General features: G+C 45.7%; 2 protein-coding genes across 4 annotated transcripts in view; one reads left to right on the top strand and one right to left on the bottom strand.

Moving 5' to 3' along the window:
• The window catches only part of Ufd1 (ubiquitin recognition factor in ER associated degradation 1), a 28721-nt gene extending 2754 nt beyond the window's left edge, over positions 1 to 25967 (bottom strand). The window contains exons 1-12 of one of the 3 annotated variants that reach the window (XM_059276949.1): positions 25852 to 25967; positions 25318 to 25516; positions 22678 to 22810; positions 22268 to 22300; positions 19394 to 19515; positions 17618 to 17748; positions 15069 to 15141; positions 10596 to 10664; positions 9898 to 9963; positions 9430 to 9477; positions 4869 to 4957; positions 4255 to 4336 (exon numbers count right to left, since the gene is read on the bottom strand). In XM_059276949.1, coding sequence (XP_059132932.1) covers positions 4255 to 4336; positions 4869 to 4957; positions 9430 to 9477; positions 9898 to 9963; positions 10596 to 10664; positions 15069 to 15141; positions 17618 to 17748; positions 19394 to 19515; positions 22268 to 22300; positions 22678 to 22810; positions 25318 to 25320 — 849 coding nt within the window. In that variant the 5' untranslated portion in view covers positions 25321 to 25516; positions 25852 to 25967. Of the gene's footprint in view, positions 1 to 4254; positions 4337 to 4868; positions 4958 to 9429; positions 9478 to 9897; positions 9964 to 10595; positions 10665 to 15068; positions 15142 to 17617; positions 17749 to 19393; positions 19516 to 22267; positions 22301 to 22677; positions 22812 to 25317; positions 25564 to 25851 lie in introns of those variants that run through there. The other 2 variants (XM_059276951.1, XM_059276952.1) reach the window with 2 other exon arrangements.
• Positions 25484 to 26352, top strand: part of Cdc45 (cell division cycle 45) — a 35066-nt gene continuing 34197 nt past the window's right edge. Inside the window, exon 1 of the mRNA XM_059276948.1 lies at positions 25484 to 26225. Coding sequence (XP_059132931.1) covers positions 26175 to 26225 — 51 coding nt within the window. The 5' untranslated portion in view covers positions 25484 to 26174. The remainder of the gene's footprint in view (positions 26226 to 26352) is intronic.

The raw sequence follows: 26352 nt of genomic DNA, 5'->3' as shown, positions 1-26352 counted from the left end.
TTATGGTGATATTTTATTGTACTGAAATGTGATTTTATTTGTATGTTAATAAATAAAGTTGCCTGGGGATCAGAGCTAATAGCAAGCCATAGCAGAAGTCTGGCAGTGGTAGCGCACACCCTTAATCCCAATCACATGACAGGCAGATCTCTGTGTGTTCAAGGATACAGCCAGCATGGAGACACACGCCTTTAATCTCAATACCAACCATAGAAGATCTGGAGGTCTGTATAGATGGGCAGTGACAAGGAAGTCATGTGGTTGGGTTTACAATCAATGAGAAGGCAGAACAGAAAGTCTATAAGAAGACAGACACACAGGAAGTAGTGCTCTGGCTGACAAGGACAGCAGCGGCAGGGAAGGGTAAGGTTTTTAGCTCTTAGCTTTTGCTCTGACCTCTTGGGCTTTTTAACTCTGCAATCGGCTCTGTGTTTCTTATTTAAAAAGACGGTTACATCTACAGCCCTTCTCTGTGCCTAGCCTTTCCTCTATGTGCACATTTCCTTTTTCCAGGACATAGGCTGATTGGATTAGGGCCCCATTTTCCCTTAATTATACCCTGTCAAAGGCCCTTTGTCCAAACAGTCACATTGTGAAGACAACACTCAGCCCAGAAAGAGTTGGATATAGAATTTCCAGCTGGAAATTTTTCCTCTTGTGATTTTGTTTTGCTTTGTTGAAAGAGTCATTTTAAGTAGCCCAGGCTAGTTTCAAATTCACAATCCTGCTGTAGCCTCCTGAGTGCTAGAGTTATAGCTGTGCTTTATAGCTGTGCTACCATGCTTGGCTTCCCGTGAAAATGTTTTTAAATAAAACGTGTTCTTTGCCAAGTTTATACATGTATTCACACATACAGACTGATCTCATCCCCCACCTTATCTCCCTCCTGCCCGACTCTACAGCCCCTCTTCCCTACAAATCCTTCTATTCTTGTCTGATTGTTCTTTTTGTTACTGACTGAATTTAACCAGGATGTCTGTGTGAACATGGGTTTGGAGCTATCTACTGGAGCTATCTACTGGAACCTGGTGGGCTCAGCAGTAGCTGTACAACTGAATACAATCAATCTCTCTCTCTCTGTCTGTCTGTCTGTCTGTCTGTCTCTCTCTCTCTCTCTCTCTCTCTCTCTCTCTCTCTCTCTCTCTCCAGAACCGATCAATAGTCAATAATTCAGTAATAAGGGGAGGGACCCATGAGCTTTTCCCTCAGGACTTTTCAGAACTTAAAAAAAATTTTAGACTCATTTGTGTGTTTTGCCTATGTATATGCATATGTACTGAGTATGTGTTTGGTACCTGTAGAGAAGAAGGTGTCAGGTCCCCTGGAACTGGAGTTAGGGGTGGTTATGAACCACCATGTGGGTGCTGGGAACTAAACCCAGGTCATCTGCAAGAGCAGCACGTGCTTCTAACCACTGAGCCATCTTTCCAGTCCCCTTATCAGATAGCAGATTTTTGGAGACACTGTTCTACTATCTAACTTACTGTGCATGCATCCAAAGATGATGTCTCTAACCTATGGTATGACTTCTGACCTCTTTCTAGATCTTTTCCCTGCTCAGTCTAGAGCTGTTTTCATTCACTATTTGAAATCAGTAGTCTCATCTAACTGCAAACTAATGGCCTTCCATTTAGAGAACTTACTTTCACAACTTCTTTTCCCTTCCTCCTTCTCTTCCTTCCTTTCATTCATTCACTCGGTTATTTCTGCAATGAAGTCTTCTCTGTTGCCCAGGCTGCTCTTGCATTCCTAAGCTCAAGTCATCCCACTGCTTCAGTCTCCTGAGTATGGAGACTACAGGTACATACTGCCATGCCTGGCTTTGCACATCTACACTACTTGGACAGACCCTTTCATTTCATGTCACCTCTGTGCTAGGGATGGACACCAGGCCACGCTGACCAAGCACTCTAGCACCCAGCTTTACTCCAACTCAGACATACAAGTTTTCTGTATCTTTACTGGAAGGGAACATTCTTCGGAAATCCTGCTGTTTAACATCATTATTTAGGTCTTCAACAGCAGTAAGCAAGCCTGGCTGCCACTGTCTGGAGTCCAACAGCAGCCAATTAGCAATTACAACAGACAAGACACAAACATGCAGTCCTTTATTATGTGCTGTGATAGACGGTCCTAGGCTACTGACTTTCCATGAGGCCTTTCTCCTGGAGTGGGGGAGGCAGAAGCCCAATAGTGTGGGAAAGGTTCTATGGTTCAAAGTGCACTGTGATAGGTATTCTATCTTTACCCCTTGTTTCCAATGGTGCCTTCTGAGAGCTCTGGAATCTACACCAAATTGCCTCTTGGCTTTCCCCAGGCCCAGCTTAGAATGTTGCTATCTACGGTCAATTTAAAAGCAGGTACCAGTTGTCCTTCTGTTAAAGACTTGCTGAAGTTGCCTCCTTTTCCAAATTTATTATCCCATTGCCTTTCACCAAACTTTAGTGGCTTCCAGAACATAGTAAAGCTATTCTTCAATCTCACAGGCTTAAACAGTTACGGTGAAACAGATCCTGCTGTGCCTGCAGCCTCACTCTCCTTCTAAAAATCATACTGGAGTGTCAGCACAATGAAAGCTAACTGCATCTGATGAAGGATGCAGGAAGATTTCGTGGAGGTACAAGAGGCCTACTGACATCTATTCCCTTGAGCCTAGAAAACTTACAACACTGTCAGCTTAAGGCCACAAGAGGTAGCGTGTCAACCTAGGATGTGCAGAGAGCACCCTAATCTTTGTCTCTGGCCACCCCAGATGCTAGAGAGAAAGAGTTCAGTAGCCAAGAATGGCTGTCAAAGGTCCAGCAGCTCTTCCTACACAGGCTCACAGCACAGCTGATCTCTGCCCTGCTGAAGCCCCTCAAGGGAGATTGATATATATATATATATAATTTATTTATATTTAAAAGACAGATCTCATTTAGCAAAGTCTGGCTATGAGCTCCTGGATCCTCTTTCTTCAACCTCCAATTGCTGAGATTACAGGTATGTACCATGACCAGCTAAGGGTGATCCTTTGAGAAAGGAACCGGTAAAGCCTAGGGTCTAATGTGGGTATCCTGGAAACACATGTCACACTTGGGTAGTTGTATTCCAGACACAACTGCTGTGTAGAATGCAATCTGCAATGGATGAACCACTTAAAACTAATGCCCAACACCTTGGAGTAAGTTCCCGTGTGGTAATGCCTCCTGCTTCTAAGGCAGCCTCGCCCGACCCCCAAACCCATGACAGGAACATGCTGGTCAGAGGCCTGCTGTCCTGATACCTTTGTGAAGGTCATTTACTCAACGGGGCGACACTGACACCATGTGTGGTGGTCGGGGATCTGGACAGACACAATCACAGCATCAGGCTCACAAGTACACTCCAGCAATGAGACGTTACTTTCGACGTACACAGAAGGTACCTGGCACCTGACCAGGGCTATGTGAGCTAGTATCATGCTAGTCACCACTGTTAGGCAGTGCCAGACCTGTAGTAGAAGTCTGAACCTCCATGACTGTATTCACGCTAGCTGTCAATGTCTTGATGATTTTGGTCGATTTGATTTCTTCCAAGCACATGCACCTATACCCAGGCATCATGTCCAGCGATGGAGCCAGCTGGGCCTGTTCACAGTACTCATTTCTTCAGGACTCTTAGCCCTACTGTCCCTACCTTACAGCCACCCCACTTACTCAGGAGTCACTGTTCAGAAATGACAAGCTCTAGTTCTAGGTTAGAAAGATGGGCTAGAGAGATGGCTCAGCGGTTAAGAGCACTGGCTGCTCTTCCAGAAGTCCTGAGTTTGGTTCCCAGCCACTACATGGTGGCTCACAACCATCCATAATGAGATTTGGTGCCCTTTTCTGGTCTGCAGGCATACATGCAGGCAGAATACTATATACATAATAAATAAATCTTAAAAAAAAAAAAAAAAGTCTAGGTTAGAAAGAACCAGAGTTAAGCAAGGGTATATAGTTCAGTATCTGTAAAGTTCTGGGTTCAATTTCTTGTCTGAAACAAACAGTAAGCAAAAAGAAGACAAGACCCACCTTGGGTCCCAGATCTTTTCATGGCCAAACCTAGAGTCAGCTCTTGACCTCTGGGTTGCCAGGCCTTAGCCAGTAGACCTGCACTGGATCTACAGAGTTAGTGGCCGTTAAGAACAGCAGGGCCACAAGAAAGGATTAAATATGACAGAAACACCCTATTCTGAATGGCAAAAACACTGTCATTACTAGTAAGTAAAACTGACCAACGAATTAAACTCACCTCTTCAACCTTTTTGACCAATGGACGTGAATTTCTGATGAAAGTGATCTTACCAAGCTTAAATTCATAATTAGGAATCCCCCTGTGAAGATGACAGACAAGGAGGAAGGTTAGTTCCAAGAAGGACTAAGACTTGCTTCTGACCATCAAGAGGAAGGTAGGGAGAGACAGCAAGTGCCTTCTTGGTAGTTCTCTGGTATACTCTGCTCTGCCCTCTCTGCACCTGCTAGAGGAACCACCAAGTACAAGCACTGCTTGTGAGACAGGGACTGTGGGCTCTGGGCTCAGCCTCAGACTTCTCTGAAAGTGCTCCACTGAAACCCACCCTCAGTGTTCTCTTTCTGGTCACACAAATAGTAGACAGCTAACACATCCCTATCCCTGACCTGGCAGCCTCCAGAAGAGGGTTTACCATGAATCCCTAGACCAACACCATCACACTTTACCACTGTCAGAGGACAAGCAAGGGTTTGAGCCTACCCAGTAGCTTGCTGGTCTGTTTCCAGCACTGAAATGGGGCTCTCCTGTGTCATGAGCTTTGGCACAAAGGTCTGTGTCAGACCTTTCTTGCAAAAATGACAACACTCAACAGGGACACACAAGTACAGACCTACCTTTTAATGTCTCCAGGCTTGATGGGGGAGGGACTGGGCTCAACCCCTTTCTTCTTTCCATCCAGTCTATTCCCAGAACCAGAGAAGGCCTAGACAAGAAAGTCAAGAGGGTGTATTTTAAAACTCAAGAGTGACACAGTGATACCACTAAATTCAGGAACAAGACAAGGCTGTCCACTCTCCCCATATTTATTCAACATAGTACTAGAAGTTCTAGCTAGAGCAATAAGACAACAAAAGGAGATGAAAGGGATACAAATTGGAAAGGAAGAAGTCAAACTTTCACTATTTGCAGATGATATGATAGTATACATAAGTGACTCCAAAAACTCTACCAGGGAACTCCTACAGCTGATAAAGTCCTTCAGTAAAGTGGCAGGATACAAGATCAACTAAAAAAAAATCAGTAGCCCTCCTATACACAAATGATAAAAGGGCTGAGAAAGAAGTCAGAGAAACATCACCCTTTACAATAGCCATAAGTAATATAAAATACCTTGGGATAACACTAACTAAACAAGTGAAGGACCTTTTTGATAAGAACTTTAAGTCTCTGAAGAAAGAAATTGAAGAAGATATCAGAAAATGGAAGGATCTCCCATGCTCATGGACAGGTAGAATTAACATAGTAAAAATGTCAATCTTACCAAAAGCAATCTACAGATTCAACGCAATCCCCATCAAAATCCCAACACAATTCTTCACAGACTTGGAAAGAAAAATACTCAACTTCATATGGAAAAACAAGAGACCCAGGATAGCTAAAAGAATCCTATACAATAAAGCAACCTTTGGAGGCATCACCATCCCTGACCTCAAACTCTACTATAGAGCTATAGTAATAAAAACAGCTTGGTACTGGTATAAAAACCGACAGACCAATGGAATCGAATTGAAGACCCTGACATTAATCCATGTACATATGAACACCTGGTTTTTGACAAAGAAGCCAAAACTATACAATGGAAAAAAGAAAGTATCTTCAACAAATGGTGCTGGCATTACTGGATGTCAATATGTAAAAGATTACAAATAGATCCATTATCTGTCACCATGCACAAAACTCAAGTCCAAGTGGATCAAGGACCTCAACATAAATCCAGTTACACTAAACTTAATAGAAAAGAAAGTAGGAAGTACTCTTGAACGCATTGGAACCGAAGACCATTTCCTAAATATAACACCAACAGCACAGACCCTGAGCACGACAATTAATAAATGGGACCTCTCGAAATTGAGAAGCTTTTGCAGGGTGAAAGACATGGTCAATAAGACAAAAAGACAGCCAACAGAATGGGAAAAGATCTTCACCAACCCCACATCTGACAGAGGATTGATCTCCACAGTATATAAAGAATTCAAGAAACTGACATCAAAATACTAAACAATCCAATTAAAAAATGGGCTAAAGAGCTAAACAGAGAATTCACAAAACAAGAATCATAAATGGCTGAAAGACATTTAAAGAAATGCTCAACATCCTTAATCATCAGAGAAATGCAAATCAAAACCAGATACCACCTTACACCTGTCAGAATGGCTACGATCAAAAACACTAATGACAGTCAATGTTGGAGAGGATGTGGAGCAAAGGGAACACTCCTCCACTGTTGGTGGGAATGCAAACTTGTACAACCACTGTGGAAATCAGTATGGCGGTTTCTCAGAAAATTAGGAATCGAACTACCTCAAGACCCAGGGCCATACCACTCTTGGGCATATACCCAAGGAATGCTGATTCATACCATAAAGATACATGCTAAACTATGTTCATAGCAGCACTATTTGTAATAGCCAGAACCTGGAAACAACCTAGATGCCCATCAACTGAAGAATGGATGAAGAAAATGTGGTACATATACACAATGGAGTACTACTCAGCAGAGAAAAACAATGAAAGCGTGAAATTTGCAGGCAAATGGATGGAACTAGAAAATATCATCCTGAGTGAGGTAACCCAAACCCAGAAAGACAAACATGGTATGTACTCACTCATAAACGGATTCTAGATATAAAATAAAGATCAATCAGACTACAACCCACAGAACCATGGAGGCTATATATATAGCATGGAGGTCCCTAGGACGACTGTGGCTTATAATAAATTTCGGTTTTACTCAATTACTGAGCAAGCCTCAATGAAACATCTCACTATTAAGATAAGAATACATACTGTATCAAGTTGATAATAAAAAATAAATAAATTAATTTTAAACAATAAAAAAATAAATAAAAGAAAAATTGAAATATTAAACAAACAAACAAACATTTTACTAAAGTAAAAAAAGGTAGAACTAGGGACTCATCATTCCTCTCCACATTCTATTCTTTCCCTTGTTTTATATATTTTAAATTTTTTATCGGTGGATTCTGATGGAGTATCTGATGCAGATAAGCACTGGAGGGCTCCTGTTGCAAATCACCCTCTGGAGCGATGGAAGGATCTTTCTACTAGCACGTGGAGGAGACCTGATCTAGTGTTGGTGTGGCCCCGGGGTTCTGTTTATGTCTTTCCTCAGGACAATGAGGTTCCTCTTTGGATTCCTGAGCACTGAACGCGCCCTGTGGCTGCTGCTGAAGCCCAACATGGCAGAGACCCAATGGGTCTTCATGAAAAAAATCTACCCTTCTGATGCCAATGGAGATTGAGAGCCCAATATCGCCAGCTTTGGCAAGCATTAATGTAAGCCTAGGAACTATAGCCATGAGATTGGATTCTCCAGAAGAGCTGCCAGCTAAAGTCGTGCTGGGATCAAGAAAAATGGGCCTTGGTGGTTCGTGTTACCGGAGCTGTATCCATGCCAGTGAATGTCCACACACTCCAGAAGAGAATTTGACATTGCTGCTGCCGCTGTTGCTATTATAGCAATGGCGGCCACCGCTGCTACTGTGGAATTACCATTTCATAATTGCTTACTACAGCTAGCACAGTGGAGACCCTTGCAACAAAAGTAGCTACCACATTTAGTTAATCTTCCATTCTATTGGGCATGATAAATTTAATTCAGTAGTTATATACATCTCGATTGGCTTTGAAAACTATAAATTTATAAACTCAAGTTTCATTTGCTTTGAGGATACTTTCTTACAAGGACTCCAACGCACAGTATGGCTCGTTAAGGAAGGGAATGGCTCAGTTGCCTTTAGCCTACTGGCTATGGGTGGGATAGGACCTCTGTTGGTCTTTTCTGTGTCAAACACACAGATTGCAAGCCCAGTGCCACTTTGAGACCTTTGGCAGCAATTAATTCTGCAGCTCACACACGATTGAGCCTATATGATAATGAGTATTCAGAGACAGGTAACGCCTGGGGGGCGCTCACCAACCTAAGACAGAGCACCTGTGGGGCCTGGGCAGGCGTCTCTATGACGGGTAAGGTGACCTGCTGACGTCCCACGCAACCCAAGTCAGAAGCTCATTATCTAATAAAAGGGGGACCTGTAAGTCACTGGCCCCCGTTTTGGGTAACTGTTGCCTTGCTTGAGGATCTTGACCTTGATATCCTCCCTATGCTAATTCCCGCCGGGTTCCACCCTCCTGAATGCTTAAGGGAAGTTCCTTGTCTGTGTATCCTGAATAATGGGCATGGCATTAACAGCTTAGATGCAAGATTGTAAAACATCAGTAGTGAACTTCTGCCCTCCGGGGTTCTCCCATTGTGCTGTAAGCCTGTATTTAAGACCTCCTCCCTCCTTCAATAAATGACATTCGGCATTTAAAATTTAAAATATATATATAATTGAATGAATACTGCGAATGTAATCTATGACTACCACAAATGTGATAAATATCATGAGTGTAATTAATGAATATCATGAGTGCAATTTAAAATATATATATAAAAACCTCAAGAGTGAGCAATGTGTACATTCTACTCAAAGACCCCAGAATAGGTGGCAGAGCCCAGATGCCCTTGAGTGCTGCCAGCCAAGATAGCTCTACCAGCCCCTCCGAGAACTGCAGGGAGCCCAAAGGAGCCCTATGAAACAGGTAGCAGCTGTGATGGCGGACCTCTGTTGCAAATACCTGCCAGGCCCCTCCTTCCACATGTCTAGTCATACCTCCTCCACTCTACCCAGAACCTCAGCCTGCACATGAGCCACTTCTGTTTACCAGGGAGCCTGGCTGGCAAACATGCAGCTAACTTTCAAATGGTGTAGGCAAATAAAAGCAGGATGTTTTCAGAGGTCAAAGCACATATGCTAACAACTGCTGAACCTAAAGGAAGGGCTGTGTGTATCTATTATACTAATTGGACTTTTGGTAGACAGACACATACACACACACACCCACACCCCCCCGCTCCCCATACCTAGAGACCACGCCCAAGTCCTATGTTAGGTGTAAGTTTTGAAAGGACCAAGAGAAGTTGGAAGCCTTTCACAGTTGCCAAGGTTCCAGGAGAAAGCACATATTGAAAGGTTTGGTAATTGAATAAGTGACCTATTTGTCTGCTCATATGGGTACGCAGAGCTCATGTCCTGCTAATGTTCACAAAGCATCAATGAGGACAGTTTCTGGAATCAGGATGCAGAGAGATACACATTGCCTGGTACTCACACGGAAGCCCACTTCTCCAGCATAGCCACTGTGGTCAGCTTCTCCTTCCTGACAGGAAGATAGAAAATCATGAGGTGAGCTTCTCAGAGTGGATGGTCAGTTTTCCCCAGAGCTCCCCAATCTCCATCAGCTAGAACACACTGTCCTCCTAGGAGGCAAGCCTAAAAAGCAGCAAGGACCCCATGACCTAGCTAGTCCCTTCAGAGTCCACTCACAAAGAAACACAGGAAGGGACCAGCAAGTCAGCTCACCAGGTAAAAATGCTTGCCACCAAGCCTGAAGACCTGAGTTCAATCCGTGGTATCCACATGATGGAGGGAGAGCCAACTCCCTCCACACACATGCCATGGCACATGTGCCCCTAACCCCCACACAACATATTTAAATGTAATGAAAACATGCAAAAAGAAGCATAGGTATAAATATCACACACATGGTTAAGAAAGAGGACTCAAGAAAACCACTTACTATTGACTCCTCATGCTGTACTGGTCTTTCTGGTTCTTTGTAGCCCAAGGGAGCATCAAAATCCACCTGTGATTTGAAAATTAAAGGTGAAATTCTGAGACATGGCCACACTCAGCTTCCTTAACTAATTCAGACAACAGTAGCTTGAGGGTTCGAAGAAATAGCACTAAATGTGCATTCTGCCCAGTTTTTCTAACAGCAGCACTTTATACAGTTCAGCATCACTACAAGAACATCAACATTATAAGACATACTGCTGTTATTGGAAGCTGTGTGTGTGGTTAGTTAAATATAACCATCACCATGGTGGTCCTATGTATCTATTACCACAGGAAGATACTAAATAGAACTACAATAATCCACATGTTCCTGGTAACCAGTCATCTGTCTTCTACTTCTAAAGTCTGATACCTTAGAGTGTCACATAAATGAAAAGAGACGGTGTAACTCTTTTTTTTTTGGACAACCAGGAGTCTTGTCATAATATGTTCCCACTTAGCTCTTAATATTCATTCATTCATTCCTTGGTAGGCCTGAGGGGACTGTGGATCCAGCCATCTAAGTAGTCAACTGACTATAACTCCCATTCCCTAGGTGAGTGGCCTCCTCCTAATACTCTTGACAGCATCTTCCTGCTCTTCCCCCTGTGACACCCTCCTGAGGTCCTGACCTCCCTAAAATGTGAAAAAGTCACTCACATTCATGTCACATTCAATGATGGACACAGCCTTGTCAGGTTTGGTCTCCATCACCCGCAGTTCATAGATCTGCAGAAAGAACAGAAAGTTGCAGTGTGGCTCACGGCTGCCTTCACACCATCATCATGCCTGCCAGCGCTGACAATGCTGCTGTAGGGTTCGATCAAAAGGTACTGGTGCCCACACGTGGGTTTAATTCCACCAGCTAGTTAGTATTGTATTGCAAAAGATTACTCCTGACCTAGAAATTCACATCTAGGAATTTATTCTAAGAGAAGAGTTAGCTAAGTGTTTAAGGAGACAAATGTAAGAATGCTCACACTAGTAATGCTAAGTCTATCCTCCCAAAATGCCTATCAGTAGATAAATGAAGTGTATTTTTTACATAGAAAGGGAGGGAGGGAGGGAGGGAGGGAGGGAGGGAGGGAGAGAGAGGGAGAGAGAGGGAGAGAGAGAGAGAGAGAGAGAGAGAGAGAGAGAGAGAGAGAGAGAGAGAGAGAGGGGGGGAAAAGAGAAAGGAAGGTGTGGTGGTGCATGCCTTTAATCCCAGCACTCAGAGGCAGAAGTGGATCTTTGTGAGTTCAAGGCCACTTTGATCTACAAAGTTCTAGGACAGCCACGGCTGTTTACACAGAGAAACCTAATCTCAAAAAACCAAGAGAGAGAAGGGGGGACGGGGAGAGGAGAGGAGAGGAAATTGGGCTGAGGCTGTACAAAGCTCCGTTGTTTCACACAGACCTAGAGTGTAGACAGACATGCATCTGCCGCAGTGAACAGGTCTCACGGTACACCCCTCAGGGGTTGGTTCTCTCCTCCTACTGTGTGATCACCAGGCTCATAGAACCAGCATCTTTACCTACATCTCCCCAGCCCTGAAGCCTGGCTGTAGGGCATGTGTACAGTATGTGCAAGACCCTAGGTTCAATCTCCAGCCCTGCAAAGCAAATGAATAAAATTAAATGACAGGGGCTGAAGAGGGGGCTCACTGGGCAAAACAGTGGCTGATAATCTGAGTTTGGATCCACAGAACCCACATAAAGGTTAGATACAGTGGCACAAATATCTGTAACCCCAGTATGCCCCTACCAGGAAAATGGCTAGTACACAGGCCAGCTAGTGTGGCCTAGGCAGCAGTGAGCAAGGAGACCCTGTACCAACAAGGTATAGAGGTCAAGGACCAGTACCCACTAACACATGAGATGGTCCTCTCTCTCACACTCACACACACACACACGAACGCACGCATGCACGCACGCATGCGCACACACTCTCGCCATACACACTAAAAATAATTAATAAAATGATAGTAAGAAAATAAAGTGAACATTTAAATTCAATTCAAATCTATGTATGTGCTATGTAATATATAACCTACCCTTCCTTATTGTGCAAAAGCTTTATTAATAATTTAAATATCATCATTAAAAAATCATTGTCACCATATTATGAACAACACTGTGAAGCTGCTTATAGATTACAGAAGCTTATTTTAAAAGGTATTACCTAAAATAATCTGACAAAGCTAAAGGTAAGAACATTTATTAAGTTCATACCCTCAAAATATTAGGATCTAAAATGAATAGAAACAGGAAGTAAGAATTCTCAGTATTAGTTGACTTGAACATATAAGATACAAGGGAACCACCAGAGATGCAGCTGGATCCCCACACTGAGGAACTGGCTGACCAGGTTCCCGTGCACAGCTGTGGGGACCTAGTCTGAGGGGATCAGTGTTGTGAAGGAGTTTGGCACTGGTCTCAGAGAAGACCAAGCTCTGCCAGGCCGGGGTCGGTCCTGGCTAACTCTACAGCTATCAGTCTGTAGAGGCGCCCACACTGTCACGCCCTGTTGCTACAGATGGCAAGACTTATACTTTCCATCAACAACTCTGTGGATGGTGGGGAAGTGATGCCTTCTTGAGCTTTGTGGGAGCTCACCTGTCATTTCATCTACTAAGTTGTCTGGAATAAGAAGAGACCTACGAAGCAGAGAACCATGGATGAATGTAAGCAGTATTCAGATTCAACAGACCCAAGTCAGGAAGCGGCCAAGGGAAGATCCATATAAGAAAACATATGCTTCTGTGAGAAGAGACCCCAAGAGGTACTATCCTCAAGCAGCTAAATTCTACTTCCAAGGTCACCACAGCACATTGTCCCACAGCAGGCTCTGCTCCTCAAAGGGCTGCCCGCTTTCAAGAGGGTGTAACAAGGACGGGAACACAACGTGGTTTTGGTTACTCCCAACAAGGCAAAGGCCTGGCTTAGATAAAAGGATGGAAAAGACCTTTGGTGGGGGGAGAGGGAAGGAACTTGCTTTGTGGTTTACATCAACCTTGAGCCCACAACCCTGCTGCCTCCAGATGGTTAGATTACTAGGATGACCACCATGCTCAGCTAGCAAAGCCTTTTAAAAAAGGGATTAAACATATGCCGGGCGGTGGTGGCGCACGCCTTTAATCCCAGCACTCGGGAGGCAGAGCCAGGCGGATCTCTGTGAGTTCGAGGCCAGCCTGGACTACCAAGTGAGTTCCAGGAAAGGCGCAAAAGCTACACAGAGAAACCCTGTCTCGAAAAACCAAAAAAAAAAAAAAAAAAAAAAAGGGATTAAACAATATTTCTATTTTGTTTATGAATGTTTTGCCTGTATATACGTATATATTTGCACCAGATGCATGCCTGGTGCCCAAGGGCCAGAAGAGAGTGTCAGATCCCCTGGAACCAGAGGTACAGGCAGTTGTGAACCTCTATGTGGGTGCTGGGAATTGAACTGAGTTCTCTGCAAAAGCAACAAGTGCTCTTAATCACTGAGCCATCTCTCCAGCCCATTAATAGATGTTTTTAAAAGCAGAGGTATGATGAGTATGTATAAAATATTAAGCCTACTTGCCTATAAATGTCATCAGTCTTAATAATTTCTGAAGGTAGGTCACCTTTTTCATTGCTTTGACAAAGCACCTGACGAAAACGATGATGGAAACCAGGTCCGTTTTGGCTCACAGTTCCAGCAGGAGCTCAAGGCAGCTGGTCACACTGCATCCAGTCAGAAATGAGACCGGTGCTCAGCTCGCACTGTTTTTATTCAGTCCAGGATCCCAACCCATGGAACAGTGCCACCTTAATTAGAGTGGGTCTTCCCATCTCAACCTTATCTACAAAAGCCTTCCTGTGGACATGCTCAAAGACTTGTCCCATGGTGTGGCTAAATCCCATTAAGGAGCAATCAAAATTAACCACCATAGCGGGCTAGGGAGATAGCCCAGTGATTTACTTTATATATAGATAAACACACACACACACACACACACACACACACACACACACACACACACCTTTAAAAAAATTAGCCGGGCGGTGGTGGCGCACGCCTTTAATCCCAGCACTCGGGAGGCAGAGCCAGGTGGATCTCTGTGAGTTCGAGGCCAGCCTGGGCTACCAAGTGAGTTCCAGGAGAGGCGCAAAGCTACACAGAGAAACCCTGTCTCAAAAAAAAAAAAAAAAAAAAATTAACCATCACACTGAGCGAATTAGGGCTCTAAATGTGAACCCAGGAAATTAAAAAAAAAAAAAAAAATTAAACAATAGGCAGCAATTAGGTGATAAAAATCAATTTTAGAAAGAAGCCTCATTCAGTACCAGAGTGGACAATGATGATGGACTCGAACACTCTCTTGTGAAGAGAATGGGGAGTCTCGTGAAACCTGCTGTCTCCTAGATGGTAAGATTACTAGCACATACTATCAGGCTCAGCCAACAGAGGCTTTTTTAACAAATTAAAGAAAAAAAGAAAAAGGGAAAGAAATAGTTGTTTCTATTTTAAGTTTCTGCATGCTTTGCCTGCATGTATGTGTGTGCACCATAGGCATTGCTGGTGCTCACCAAGACAAGAAGTTCCCAGACTCGAGTGGGCCCTCCCTGAGGGTAGCTGCCTGTAAACTGTACAGGGAACTCTGCTGCGGAACAATCTTTGTACACTGTAAATATGTATTACTCTTATTTGTTAATAAGGAGCTGACTGGCCTGTAACTGTGCAGGAGAGATTGGGTGGGAGAGTTAGAGTAGGAGAATTCTGGGAAGAAGAAGGGCAGAGTCAGAAGAGTCGCCAGGAGACACAGAGGGAGCAAGACATGCTGGAGGACAGGTAAAGCCACAAGCCACGTGACAGCACATAGATGAATAGAAATGGGTTAATTTAAGTTGTAAGAGCTAGTTAGTAACAAGCATTTATAATCAAGTCTCTGTGTTGGTTATTTGGGAACTGTCAGTCAGAAAAGGAAAGTCCACCTACAGAACCCCACTGATGCAGCTTCCATGAGTCACACCCCAGCTCACCCATACTCCTGTAACTCACCCCAATAAACTCTTTGGATCACCAAAACAGACTTATCTCTGGTCTGTGGTTTCCCTCTCTCTGGGATAAACAGGCACAGTAACATAACATTCTTTTAGGGGTAAGGTAGCCAGGCTCACCTACCTTCTCATTGTAGTTGATAGCAATCACATCTCCAGTGGTCAGACAGGCAAAGTTTCTCAATGCATTTTCTAATCTGCATACATGGGGTCAAGGCAACATGACAAGATGCATCGGAACCACCATGTGTCTGTGGGAGGTTGCTGTGGCTGTTCACCTCAGGTAGACAGTACAGTCAGGACTGGCACCTAGAACTACGTTGACAGGCCCTGGCAGATGCTGTGGTACCAGCTCCCACTTCTCTGGTGTACAATGTCTTAGTACCAGCTCCCACTTCTCTGGTGTACAATGTCTTAGTACCAGCTCCCACTTCTCTGGTGTACAATGTCTTAGTACCAGCTCCCACTTCTCTGATGTACAATATCTTAATACCAGCTCCCACTTCTCTGGTGTACAATATCTTAATACCAGCTCCCACTTCTCTGGTGTGCACTATCTTAGTTCCTTTCTCATCCCTGTAACCAAATACTCAACAAGAAGCACTACCGGGAAGAATTTATTTGGGTTCACAGTTTTCCCTAAAAAAATTCATCATGTAGGGGAAGAACATGCTGGCAGGAGAGGCTTGCAGCTGTGGAGGTGGGTTTGTCTGTTCACATCTGGGCAGATGAGGAAAGAGAGAAAAGGGAATGATGGTACTCAACTGGTTTTCTCCCTCTCCCTTTTTATTTAGTCTGAGACCTAACCCACATGATGTGGCTCCCAATGTTCCACCCTGGTTAAACCTCTTTTGAAATACTCACAAACATGCCTACTGTGTGATTCTAAGCAGTCAAGCTGAAATGAAAACTAACCATTACATATACTAAGACCGCTTGCACCCTATCAGTCATACCCTGGAATGGCAGATAACCAAAGTGACACCCTTTTCCCCATGACAACAAGAAAAAGCCTCTAAGACCAGAGAGATGGCTCGGGTGTTAGGTGGGTACAGCTCCTGCAGAAGACCCAAGATTGGTTCCCAGCACCCACACTGGACAGCTTAACAATCACCTGTAACTAGAGTTCCAGGGTATCTGACATCCTCTTTTAGTCTTCACATGCAATACTCACACATACACATAATTAAAAAGTAAAATAGGGGCTGGAGAGATGGCTCAGTGGTTAAGAGTGTATACTACTCCTTCAGAGGACCAAAGTGTGGTTCCCAGCACCCATATCCAATGGTTCACAGTCACATATAACCCAAGCTCCAGGGGACCTAATGCCCCTTCCTGGCCTCCTTGAGTACCTGCATGGACATGTACAGCCATCTACACAGACACACCCAAAGAAAAAGTTTTCAATCTTTAGAAAGCTCCTGAAAACAATCTCCTAAGTCTGCACTATAACATAGGAAAACTCAAGATCCTAAAAGGTTACATACAGAAAAGACAAGACCCTTCCTGCACTGACAGCGAAACATCTGTAGGTCATTCTGAAGGACAAATTAAGCGGCTCTTCCCACAGATGTCCCCTGCCTGCAGGACAAGTCATTTCTACCACTGTCTACACTGCGGAGACAAGTATCCAACATGTCCTTTTGTCTAGGACTCAGCCAGCAGGGGCTCACAAAGACCATCCTGTCTAGGACCTGTTCAGCAAATGTGTCTCTGCCAAGGCCCCCTGACATCCAGGAATGGACCCTTGGCACAACAGCCTGTTTCTACAGTGAGTGGAGAGTTAACAGGGAGGGAGGGAAGAGCAGATTCTGTCTGTATGTTTGTTTTAACACGTCCACCTTGCTGTTTGAGATTTTTGTTTTGTTTTTCTTTAGACAAAATCTTGCTATACACACCTGACACAAAGTATGTCCCTAATTCACACTGGTCACACTTATAAATACATATATCCAGTTTAAGATGAGGTGCACATTAAAAAAAAATCATAACAAAAAAAACATAAAAAACGTTTGCTTCCTACTTGCTAAAACACAGAAAATGTACTCAGTCTACCTTTATCGTCTTCAAGTGAATGGGTCCTAACTCTGAGCACAAAGTTGACTTGATTACCAAGTTCATGCTGAACCTGGGTCAAGGGCTCCACAGAGAGCTAGTGGTTGAAGGCAGACTTTGGAGTCTATAAAGTTTCACTGTCAGTGCAGGAGGGGTCTTGTCTTTTCTGTAACCTTTTAGGATCTGGAGTTTTCCCATGTTATAATGCAGACTTAGGAGATTGTTTTCAGGGGCTTTCTAAAGATTAAAAACATTTTCTTTGGGTGTGTCTGTGTAGATGGCTGTACATGTGCATGCAGGTACTCGAGGAGGCCAGGAAAGGGCATTAGGTCCCCTGGAGCTTGGGTTGTATGTGACTGTGAACCACTTGATGAGCTGCTCTGCCATCCCACTGGATATACTGTGGCTCTTGGTCTTTGTTCTAGGCAGCCACAAAACTAAAAGAACGTTCTCCTCTGGAGTCTATGAAGTGCCTGCAAGTCAGGACCAAGGGGATATGCTAGCAAAGCAGTCACTATCAATCACAACTTCAACCAGAAACAAATGAGTGGTTCCACATGCTGTCCAGTGACAGCCGGGAACCCTCCTGTACAGAGGAACTCTATGTCAAAAGGATACACTGCTTTAGGGTTGGTGATATCCAGGAAGTCCGGGCTCTGAGGCTGGAACTTAGAGTAGGTAGCCACCTGAAGGTTGACACTCTCCACCTGAACCAGGCCCCCCTCTTCCAACAGCAAATTCTGCATCATCTAAGAAGAAAAAATCTGCATGAAACTCCTGAAAATTAAGAAGCCTCCAAGGCTAACATCTGCCAGTCAGTACACTAAGCAGGACAAAGTCTTACTTGGGGGAAAGAGCCCAGGATGAAGACTTGGAACAAGCAATTTAATTATGATACAATGCCACGGAAGAAAAATCCAGTGAGGGACACACATGGAAAGCACACCAAGTAAGGGATTCAACTGAGGCTGCATCATCAGGCATTATGATCTGTCTCTGCCAAGGCCACCTAGACAGGCCACCAGTTTCCAGCATCCTGTACATTCCCTAGGATGCTTAACTTTCCAGCTCCAAAGCTGTCCCACAAGCAGCATTCAAGGCCCCGAAGCAATCAGGACCACACTTAGGATAGAATGACCACACAAGGAAAGGCATGGCAGGCCCTGGCCTGGTGGCACCCCAATGCTGGCAGGCAAACTAATAATAAGTATGGTTAACAGGTGAGGGGCAGCAGCTAGGAGACAGGCTAGCATTTCCTGCAGCCTGGTTCTCCCTGAAACTTGGCAGCTGCAGGTAAGATAAAGTCCACTGACCACCCACTCACATACCCCCTTGTCACCTGAGCTAGAGGCTGGGAAATAGCAGACAAATGCCTGACCATGCCATGAACTGGAAGATCAGCTCACAAGGGGAAAACAGCCCTATACCCTACAGGCTTCCTAGGTGCCATGTGGCATCTCAGAGAAAGGAATTCAGATAGCTGCCTGGGCTAAAGCTGTCAAAGAATCTGGACAAGTAGCCACCCAAACTGCAAGCCTGAGACTTAACGGGAGGCTCTTGAGAGCACATGTTGTCACCACCTCCCACTTCATCTCAGTAGGTGAGCCACAGGGCCCCTGCAGGAAGAGAAGGACTCTGCCTTGTGCACAGCAGACACAAAAGCAGGAGTGAGGAGCAGGTCAGGTCTAGGCTTTAGCAAGAAGTCCCACAGTAAGTCTCGGCACAAGCACACACAGCACAGGAAAGGCCTGGAAGTAGAGTTCCAAGTCCAAGCAGGGCTCCTGCTGGGGAGAACATGGCCACAACTCATCAAATGCCCTGGGGCCCGGCTGGAAAAGAAATGATCTTTAGAACCCCATGTAACTGTGAAAAAGAGAAGCTCTCCTTCTGAAATGTGTGGGTCGCTGTGATGGAGCAACCAGGGGTGGAGGAGGCCTCAGAACACTGTGCTGGTAGCAGTGCTGGAGAGCAGACAAACCATTTCTGTGTCCTCAGCCCCATCCACAGCCTACCCAGGGGCTTTCAGGTCACCTGACACCATGAAGGCACAAAGATCAGGACACAGGCTTGCCACCTCAGGGTCCTCCCCCAGTGCTAGGTAGTTCTGCTAGCCTCTCAGAGGTGCCTGCTCCAGGGAAAGCTCTGTACGTGCTCATGCCCTCGATGAGGCACCCGTCTGCAATGACATCCTTCACGTCAGCTTGGCCTGTGTCTACACAGTTAAGCATGATGTTTAAAGACAGTACAGCACACTGCTGAAGATGTCCTCCTCTTACTGGGCCTTTTTACTTGAAGGAAGGACTCTCAGGCATGCACACACATGCAAAAGGGGTGTCTCTATTTATGAGGTTCCTAAAGGAAAGACTCTGTACAGACCCTAGCAGCCCAACTCACCCAGTGGGGGAGGTAACAGATGCCTTCATCAGCAACAAACTCCAGTACACCACAGTGTGTCATTCGGTCTGAATTCTTATTGGTCAGTTTAAACAGCATAGGATAGGTAATGTTGAGCCGGCCTAGGAACAAAGAGGTTATAAAACACAATCAGGTATCCCACCCACCACCAGTTCCTGTGAAAGAAACCTTTATTCACCCAATTGCCCCATCCAGTGGCCTTGTCCTCTAAACTTCAGTGCCTGCCCCCACACCCCTATACTGCCCAGTCAGAAGAGTATCACTGTCTGCAAGAACAGACCATGTGGCCTTAGAGGAGCTTGGTGACTTAAATCATGCAGCACCAGCACAGACATGACTTTCTAAAACCATGGTTCATAAAAGAAGCATGTTCATTTATTCATCAATAATTTAAGTGCCAACCATGCGCCATACAAAAATCTCTTCCTTTAAAGGTTTTGATTTAGATAGGTGAGACTGTGAACTGATACGCACCAGCAGACATTGCGGGAACCCGGGAAGGAAAGGGTGTAATAGTGAGTCAGGAAGGGAGAGACTAGGATGAGAATGCACGGAACAGAAACACGTATCCAGGCCCAGTGGGCAGCCCTAGCTGACTCAACAAGGTCACAACATGGTATGTGTCCACATTCCAGTGGTCTAAGAGTTAAGTTAGGGCTGCACAGAGGGCAGGAGACAGCAAGCAGGGCTGGTGAACACTGACTCCAAAGGTACAGGGCAGAGAAAGGACAGCCTGGCCACACGAGACAGGAAAAGCCGGGGACACTGGGGGAAGGGGCTGAGAGGGTATCGACGGTGTTTGCCATGTCCTGGGCATTTGTTTAATCTTTCCAATAATCAAGAAGGTACTAGCATCTCTCCCTTTTTAAATTAATAGGAAAAACCAAGACATATGGCTAAAGTAACATGCCCCAAATTACACTGCTCAGGAGTGGTGATGTTGGGATCCAGGACAAGTCTGCTTAAGCCTGGGAACACTGCCACTGAAGTAGACTGCAGCTTGTCAGGTTAAACACACACACCAGGACTTCCTCCATAGCCCTGGATGGCCTCCAACTCAGAGGCCTGCTTCTACCTCCCTAGTGTTGGGATTACAGTTGTATGCCACCACATCTGGCAAGTCCACTTAGCATTGAGAGGTAACGTAGACTCTGGCCTCTCTCTAAATGTTGAATGGATGAAGTGAAATCAGGGAAGAGCTTGGGTAGGAAGCTCCAAAGCAACTTGGAAAACAGCCTCACTAAGGTGACCTTGCTAGCACAGGGTAACTGAGACAAGCAGCCCAGGGCCAAGGAGCTAGGCTCCAGGTCACCAAAACACCCCCAGCTGTGAAGCTCCGTGTTGACCCCAAGACACTCTTGGGTGCCCCAGAGCAGGCTCCAGCCAAAGATCCAAGACTGCTGTAGTATTCCTCAGCCACTGACTGATGGAGAGCCTGACTTCAAGCTCCCCAGTCCTCTGTGACACTGACTTCCTCCAGCCAGAGAAATAACCTGCATTTCACAAATCAGGACTCCCTTGGCCTTACTTGGTTAGAAAAGGGTTTCTTCCATCACTTTCCATCATAGTTGAGCACAGTGGCACATACCCAAAACCCAGACACTCACAAAGTCAAGGCAGGAAGATTTTAAGTTCAAGGTCAGTCTAGTTAATTTGGGTGAGACCCAGTCTCAAAAAAGAAAACCTTTTAAAGGGCTCAGGTTATAACTCAGTGAATAAGCACTCACCTAGCTTGCCTGAATCCCCAGTACAGCCAAAGCAAACAAATAAAAAAAAAAAAAGGTCTGAACATTGATCTAATCTGGTCTGAAGCCCACTGATCCAGTTCACGACTACCTTCCAGGACACTGTTCTAAGGGACATACCTGGGCTCCTTGGTCAGCTCACCCCAAAAGCAAGACCAAGGACCCAGTCTATTGTGAACCCCATGGCTCCATTCTACCTGCTGCCTAAGTAGAAGCCTCCAAGGGACACAGCCCCAGCTAAAGGTGGCACATAGGTCACCTCCCCACTCGTCACTAGAACCAGTGATAGGTTCCCAATTACCACTGCAGCTCCAATGAACAGGCACTGATGGTGTCCCTGCTTGAGATACTGAAAGCCAAAGAAGCTGAGCTGATAGTTGGGCGGGGCAAAGCGCAAAGCCCAAACACAGCAAAGTGGCACCTATTTTCTGCAAGTCACCACTACATCCCATAACCAGTCTCCACAGGATGAATTCAAAGTGGGAACATCAAGTTCCAAAAGCCAAGAGTGCATCCGTAATTAAGGCTGTCCATAACCAAGAAAGGCTGCATGTGGCTCTTCTCACAGGGGCCTTATCTGGCATAGGAAGAAAGTGAAGGCTCAACCCCTGGTTTCCTGGGGATGCCATGTCACCCTGGAGGTGAGAAACTCAGGTCTAGAGCTCAGGAGAGCTAGTTGGAAAGGAGGTGAAGATCTACTTCCTGTGGTCCTCTTGTCAATCAACCATTCTTCCTGTAGGGGACAACCTAGTGAGCCCACACCACAGTATTACCTGCTCAAGCATTATACACTACACCTCTGTATCTAGACAAGCACTTGAGGCGAGCCAGGCAATGAAGTAAGGGGCTGGATGGGAGGAAACAGAGAGAGGAATCCCCTTCTCTGAGGGGTGCTTATAGTGCCCAGGCAGTAGAAAGCACAACCACACTTTGCCTCATCTAAGGTACTGTGGCCTTAGTCCGTCTAGCCCAGCATACCCTCCAAAGAGGATTCTAACCACATCCTGACAAAAGTCACCTGGATCTGAGCACAATGAAGACCTTATGCTCATTTCTGGCATCCATACTTATATTACCCAAATTGTTGAGTCACTTAGGAAATACTTACTGAGCTGATCGAGGGCTGAGGGCGGCATAATTACTGTGAAAAAGAATATTTCAGGAATATTAAATAAGTAAAAATAAAAGGGACAGAACAAAGTAAAGGCAAGACGTATACTTTCTGATGCATCTTTTAAAAGCTTTAAACAGTGCTTTTAGGGTAATCAGAATTTCATAATGACTTTTCATTAAGAATCTAACTTGAAGTTATTTACTTTTGTGCTCTGAATGGCACTGTCATCAAACATAATTAGCACCCCACTCCTCCCACCCATGCCCTAGAATGAGTGACATTTTACTACAATGCTCGTGTCTGATGCCCACATGCAAACTAAGGCTGGGGGAGACTGACTACAAGGCTCATTCACAGACTTGGGGGCAGGAAAGGTTACTATTCAAAATAAAACAAGCACATACTCTTCCCTCCTTTCTCCACATCTGACCTGTCATTAGGCCCCGCTAGCATAGACACAGAGAAGCAGCGGTACTGCGTGGAGAAGCGGTTCTGGAAGACCCGGGGAATCGGGTGGTCAAACATGTTGAAAGAGAACTAGAAGGAAGAAAGAAATGGTATTATTATCCAAACAAACACAGGTACTTAAAAAAGGTGAGGACTCACTATGTTCTCCAGGCTGGCTGTGAAGTCCTAAGCTCAAATGATCTGATCTCTCTCTCTCTCTCTCTCTCTCTCTCTCTCTGTCTCTGTCTCTGTCTCTCTCTAAGACAGGGTTTCTCTGTGTAGCTTTGCGCCTTTCCTGGAACTCACTTGGTAGCCCAGGCTGGCCTCGAACTCAGAGATCCACCTGCCTCTGCCTCCGGAGTGCTGGGATTAAAGGCGTGCGCCACCACCTCCCGGCAAGTGATCTTGACTTAGCCTTCCACATAACTAACTGGGACTCCAAGTGCAGCCACTGTATCTATCTCAAAGGTACATGTCTTCAAGCCAAACACTGAACATGTCGAGTCATCAGGGCTGATAAATGTGGCCAAAGAACGTAATCAACTAAAATCTCATTGGCCAGAGTGTTCTGACTTCCTAGGCAGCACAATGAACCTCAAATCCTTTTTCTCTCCCCATCTCATCCCTCAGGTCCAGTTTCCACTATCTGCAGACACTGCAACTTTACATAAGATTTGGTCACACCAGGCCTTCCTTCTCTTCTTTGTGCTACTATTCCGTATTCTGAGATCAAGGCTGGGCCTTACATACACCTCACCGAGAACCGAGACTCATTACTGACCACCCACCATCTCCTAACCTGGCGTGTTCTGTCCGGAGCCCTTTCCCCTCCGCCCTTAACCTCCACCTCTTTGCTAAGTGCCTACTATCTGCACGGCTCTGACCTGGGCTTTAAGGAACATCACTTAAGTAATGTTGGGTACTAAGAAGGCAGACACCACCTCTGCTCTGGTGAATCTCATGTTAAAGACAAGGAAGATAACAACAAAACACGAATGTCTTTGAGTTTTAAAGACCAGAGGCAGGCATGGGGACAGAGAGCACCTGAGAACGGATATTAAACAAATATTCAGGAGGAGACTATCATTAGAGACCTACAGGAAAACAAAAAGGCATTCCTGGTGGAGGAAAGGCAGTTGCCCATGTATGCTAGCCCGTGTTTGCCTGTCTTCATCTGGCTTTTTTACTACAATCATTTTCTTTCTTCAGCAAGCCTCCCCTGCTTGGCCATGAGGCAGGGTCAGTGCTTCTCCAGAATGCTCATAGCACAGAACAGATACATACACTGTGCTGTAGTCTATTGACCTCCACACGCACAGATGTGCACCCAAGCACACAGACTCACCTAACCCCCCACCTCTACTGCACACACACATCCCCCACCAATAAATCTTAAAAGGTGGTTCTTCCGTATTTTTCTGAGACAGGGTTTCTCTGTGTAGTTTGGCGCCTGTCCTGGATCTCACTCTGTAGACCAGGCTGGCCTCGAACCCACAGAGATCCACCTGGCTCTGCCTCCCTAGTGCTGGGATTAAAGGCGTGGGCCACCACCACCCAGCTAATCTTTTTCTTTAAGCACCAGAACTGTTTGACTCAGTCTTAGGTGCATAGCCCACAAATCCCTTTTGAATGAAGGGGTTAGGAGTGGAGGTGCACTCATCAAAGCTCCTTCCCTATGCCATCCACCTAAGCCACTGCTTCTCTCTGAAACATAAATAACATAGAGTAGGCGACACTCCTAGCAATATCCCTCCAACTCATTCACCCATGAACACGTCCTTCTGCTCCTTTACTGCTCTTGTCTTCCATGTTTAAATCTTTGATGCTTAACACATCAAATACTCAGTAATGGTTACATAAATGAACTTAGAAGTTTGATTTAACAGTGGCGCTCAGGGTAAAATCTAATAACCACTTCTTGCAAACAAGTGACATGGAGTCCACGCTACATACAGTAGTAATGAAACATCACTGCAGCCAGATGAGTGTGACTTCAAATCTCCGTGCCTCACTTTCATGATTACTACCTCTTTAAGTTTACATCTCTCGGTTCTTACAATAACTACCTACGTTCTCAGAGGACTGCAGGAGTTAAATAACGGTACGCTGACCGAAAAAAGCGCCCCCAAATACTGTCTACCGTTGTTATCACAACCTCATGAACACAACGCGACATATATCCTAAGGCATTATCTCTGCTGCATAAAAGGCCACAGAACTTAGGAAAAGCTTAATGTCCTTCGGATTTTCCTCCCTCGCGCCCCTCCCCAGGAACTCTGCAGCTAACTTTGAGTTCATGGAAACCTGTTGCGTGTCGAGCTCTTTAGAGAGCTGTGGACACAAAGGAGCAGGTTCCTCTCTACTCTCAAGGCCTGAGTCCCGCCAAGAAGCGTACGAGTCACGACTCCGACAAGCTAAGAGGAAAAGAGGGGGCTCGTAACTATGGATCGCACTTGGGACAGAAGCGCTCGGGACAGCGGAGCCGGCCGGGCGCAGGCCCGGGTGACTCGGCACCTCGGCCCCAGATCCAGGCCGTCCCCGCCAGGAGCCGCGGGTAGCATTGGTCTCTCCCCGCTCCCGATCCCCAGCCAGCTTACCATGACTGACAGCACTTGGTGACGCCGCTTCTCTTCGTGAATCTTACAATAGAAACCCTGAGCTCCCTCGACACGGTCGCAGCCGCCGCTCTAAAACCCAGAACCCGCGAGAGGCTCGCCGGAAGTGACGGAAGGGAGACCACAGGGAGAGTACCGAGGCCTGGCGTCGGCAGCGAAAAGCAGAAAGTCACAGAGAGGCCTGGAGTTTGAAAAGTATTAAAAGAATACACTAAAACATTTGATAAATTATTTCACAGGACAGCGATTATTTATAATGTTTAGATAGCATTCCCTTCCTAACTTGGTAGGCTCCATTCTCGTTATTGACTACAATACCCAGAATGCAGGTAGTTTCCGGCCTTGGCTTCAGCCATCATGGACTCGGGCGGAAGTGCGTTACATATCAACCCTCTACCTCGACCAACAGTGCCTGGAAAACGCAATTGCCGTCCTCAAACGATATGTAACTGAATTTACTTTATGTCTAGGAGTATTTTTTTTTCCTGAGCATCCCAGGTGAAATGGTAGGCATACCTTCCCGAAGTAAAGATGTCCGCCGAGCGTAGGTGGTTTTGGGTAACTGGAAGTTAGCGTCAAAGGGAGTAACTAGGTTCGCAGCCTGACTCTAGATGACGCTTCTTTGAGTGAGTGGGTAGGGGGCGGGACTTCTCCAGCAGCAAATAGCGGAGCTTTATTGGCTGTCTCCCAAGGGGACCCAATCAGAAAGGAGGAAAAGGCTAGGAACCATTGGCTGCTGGCTGGGCCAATCGGAAGAGCCGTGATTTGGCGGGAGTCTTGACCACCTCCAGGGCTCTCGGTGTCTCAGCGCCAGCTCTGGGTATTCGGTCGCAGTGGCTATGTTCGTGTCCGATTTCCGCAAGGAGTTCTACGAGCTGGTCCACAGCCAGGTGACTCCCATTCCCCATCCTGGTCCAAACCTTATCTGAGGGGAAGGGATGAGGGCGAGTGTCCGTCAGTGGGCAAGGAGGAGGGGGTGTTGCCACAGAGTTGGAGGTCCCTGTGCTCAACCCACCT

The sequence above is a fragment of the Peromyscus eremicus genome, chromosome 12 (genome assembly GCF_949786415.1).
Source record: "Peromyscus eremicus chromosome 12, PerEre_H2_v1, whole genome shotgun sequence".
Classification (NCBI taxonomy): domain Eukaryota; kingdom Metazoa; phylum Chordata; class Mammalia; order Rodentia; family Cricetidae; genus Peromyscus; species Peromyscus eremicus.
The sequence above is the reverse complement of the archived record's forward strand: the minus strand, read 5'-3'. Positions and strand labels throughout refer to the sequence as shown.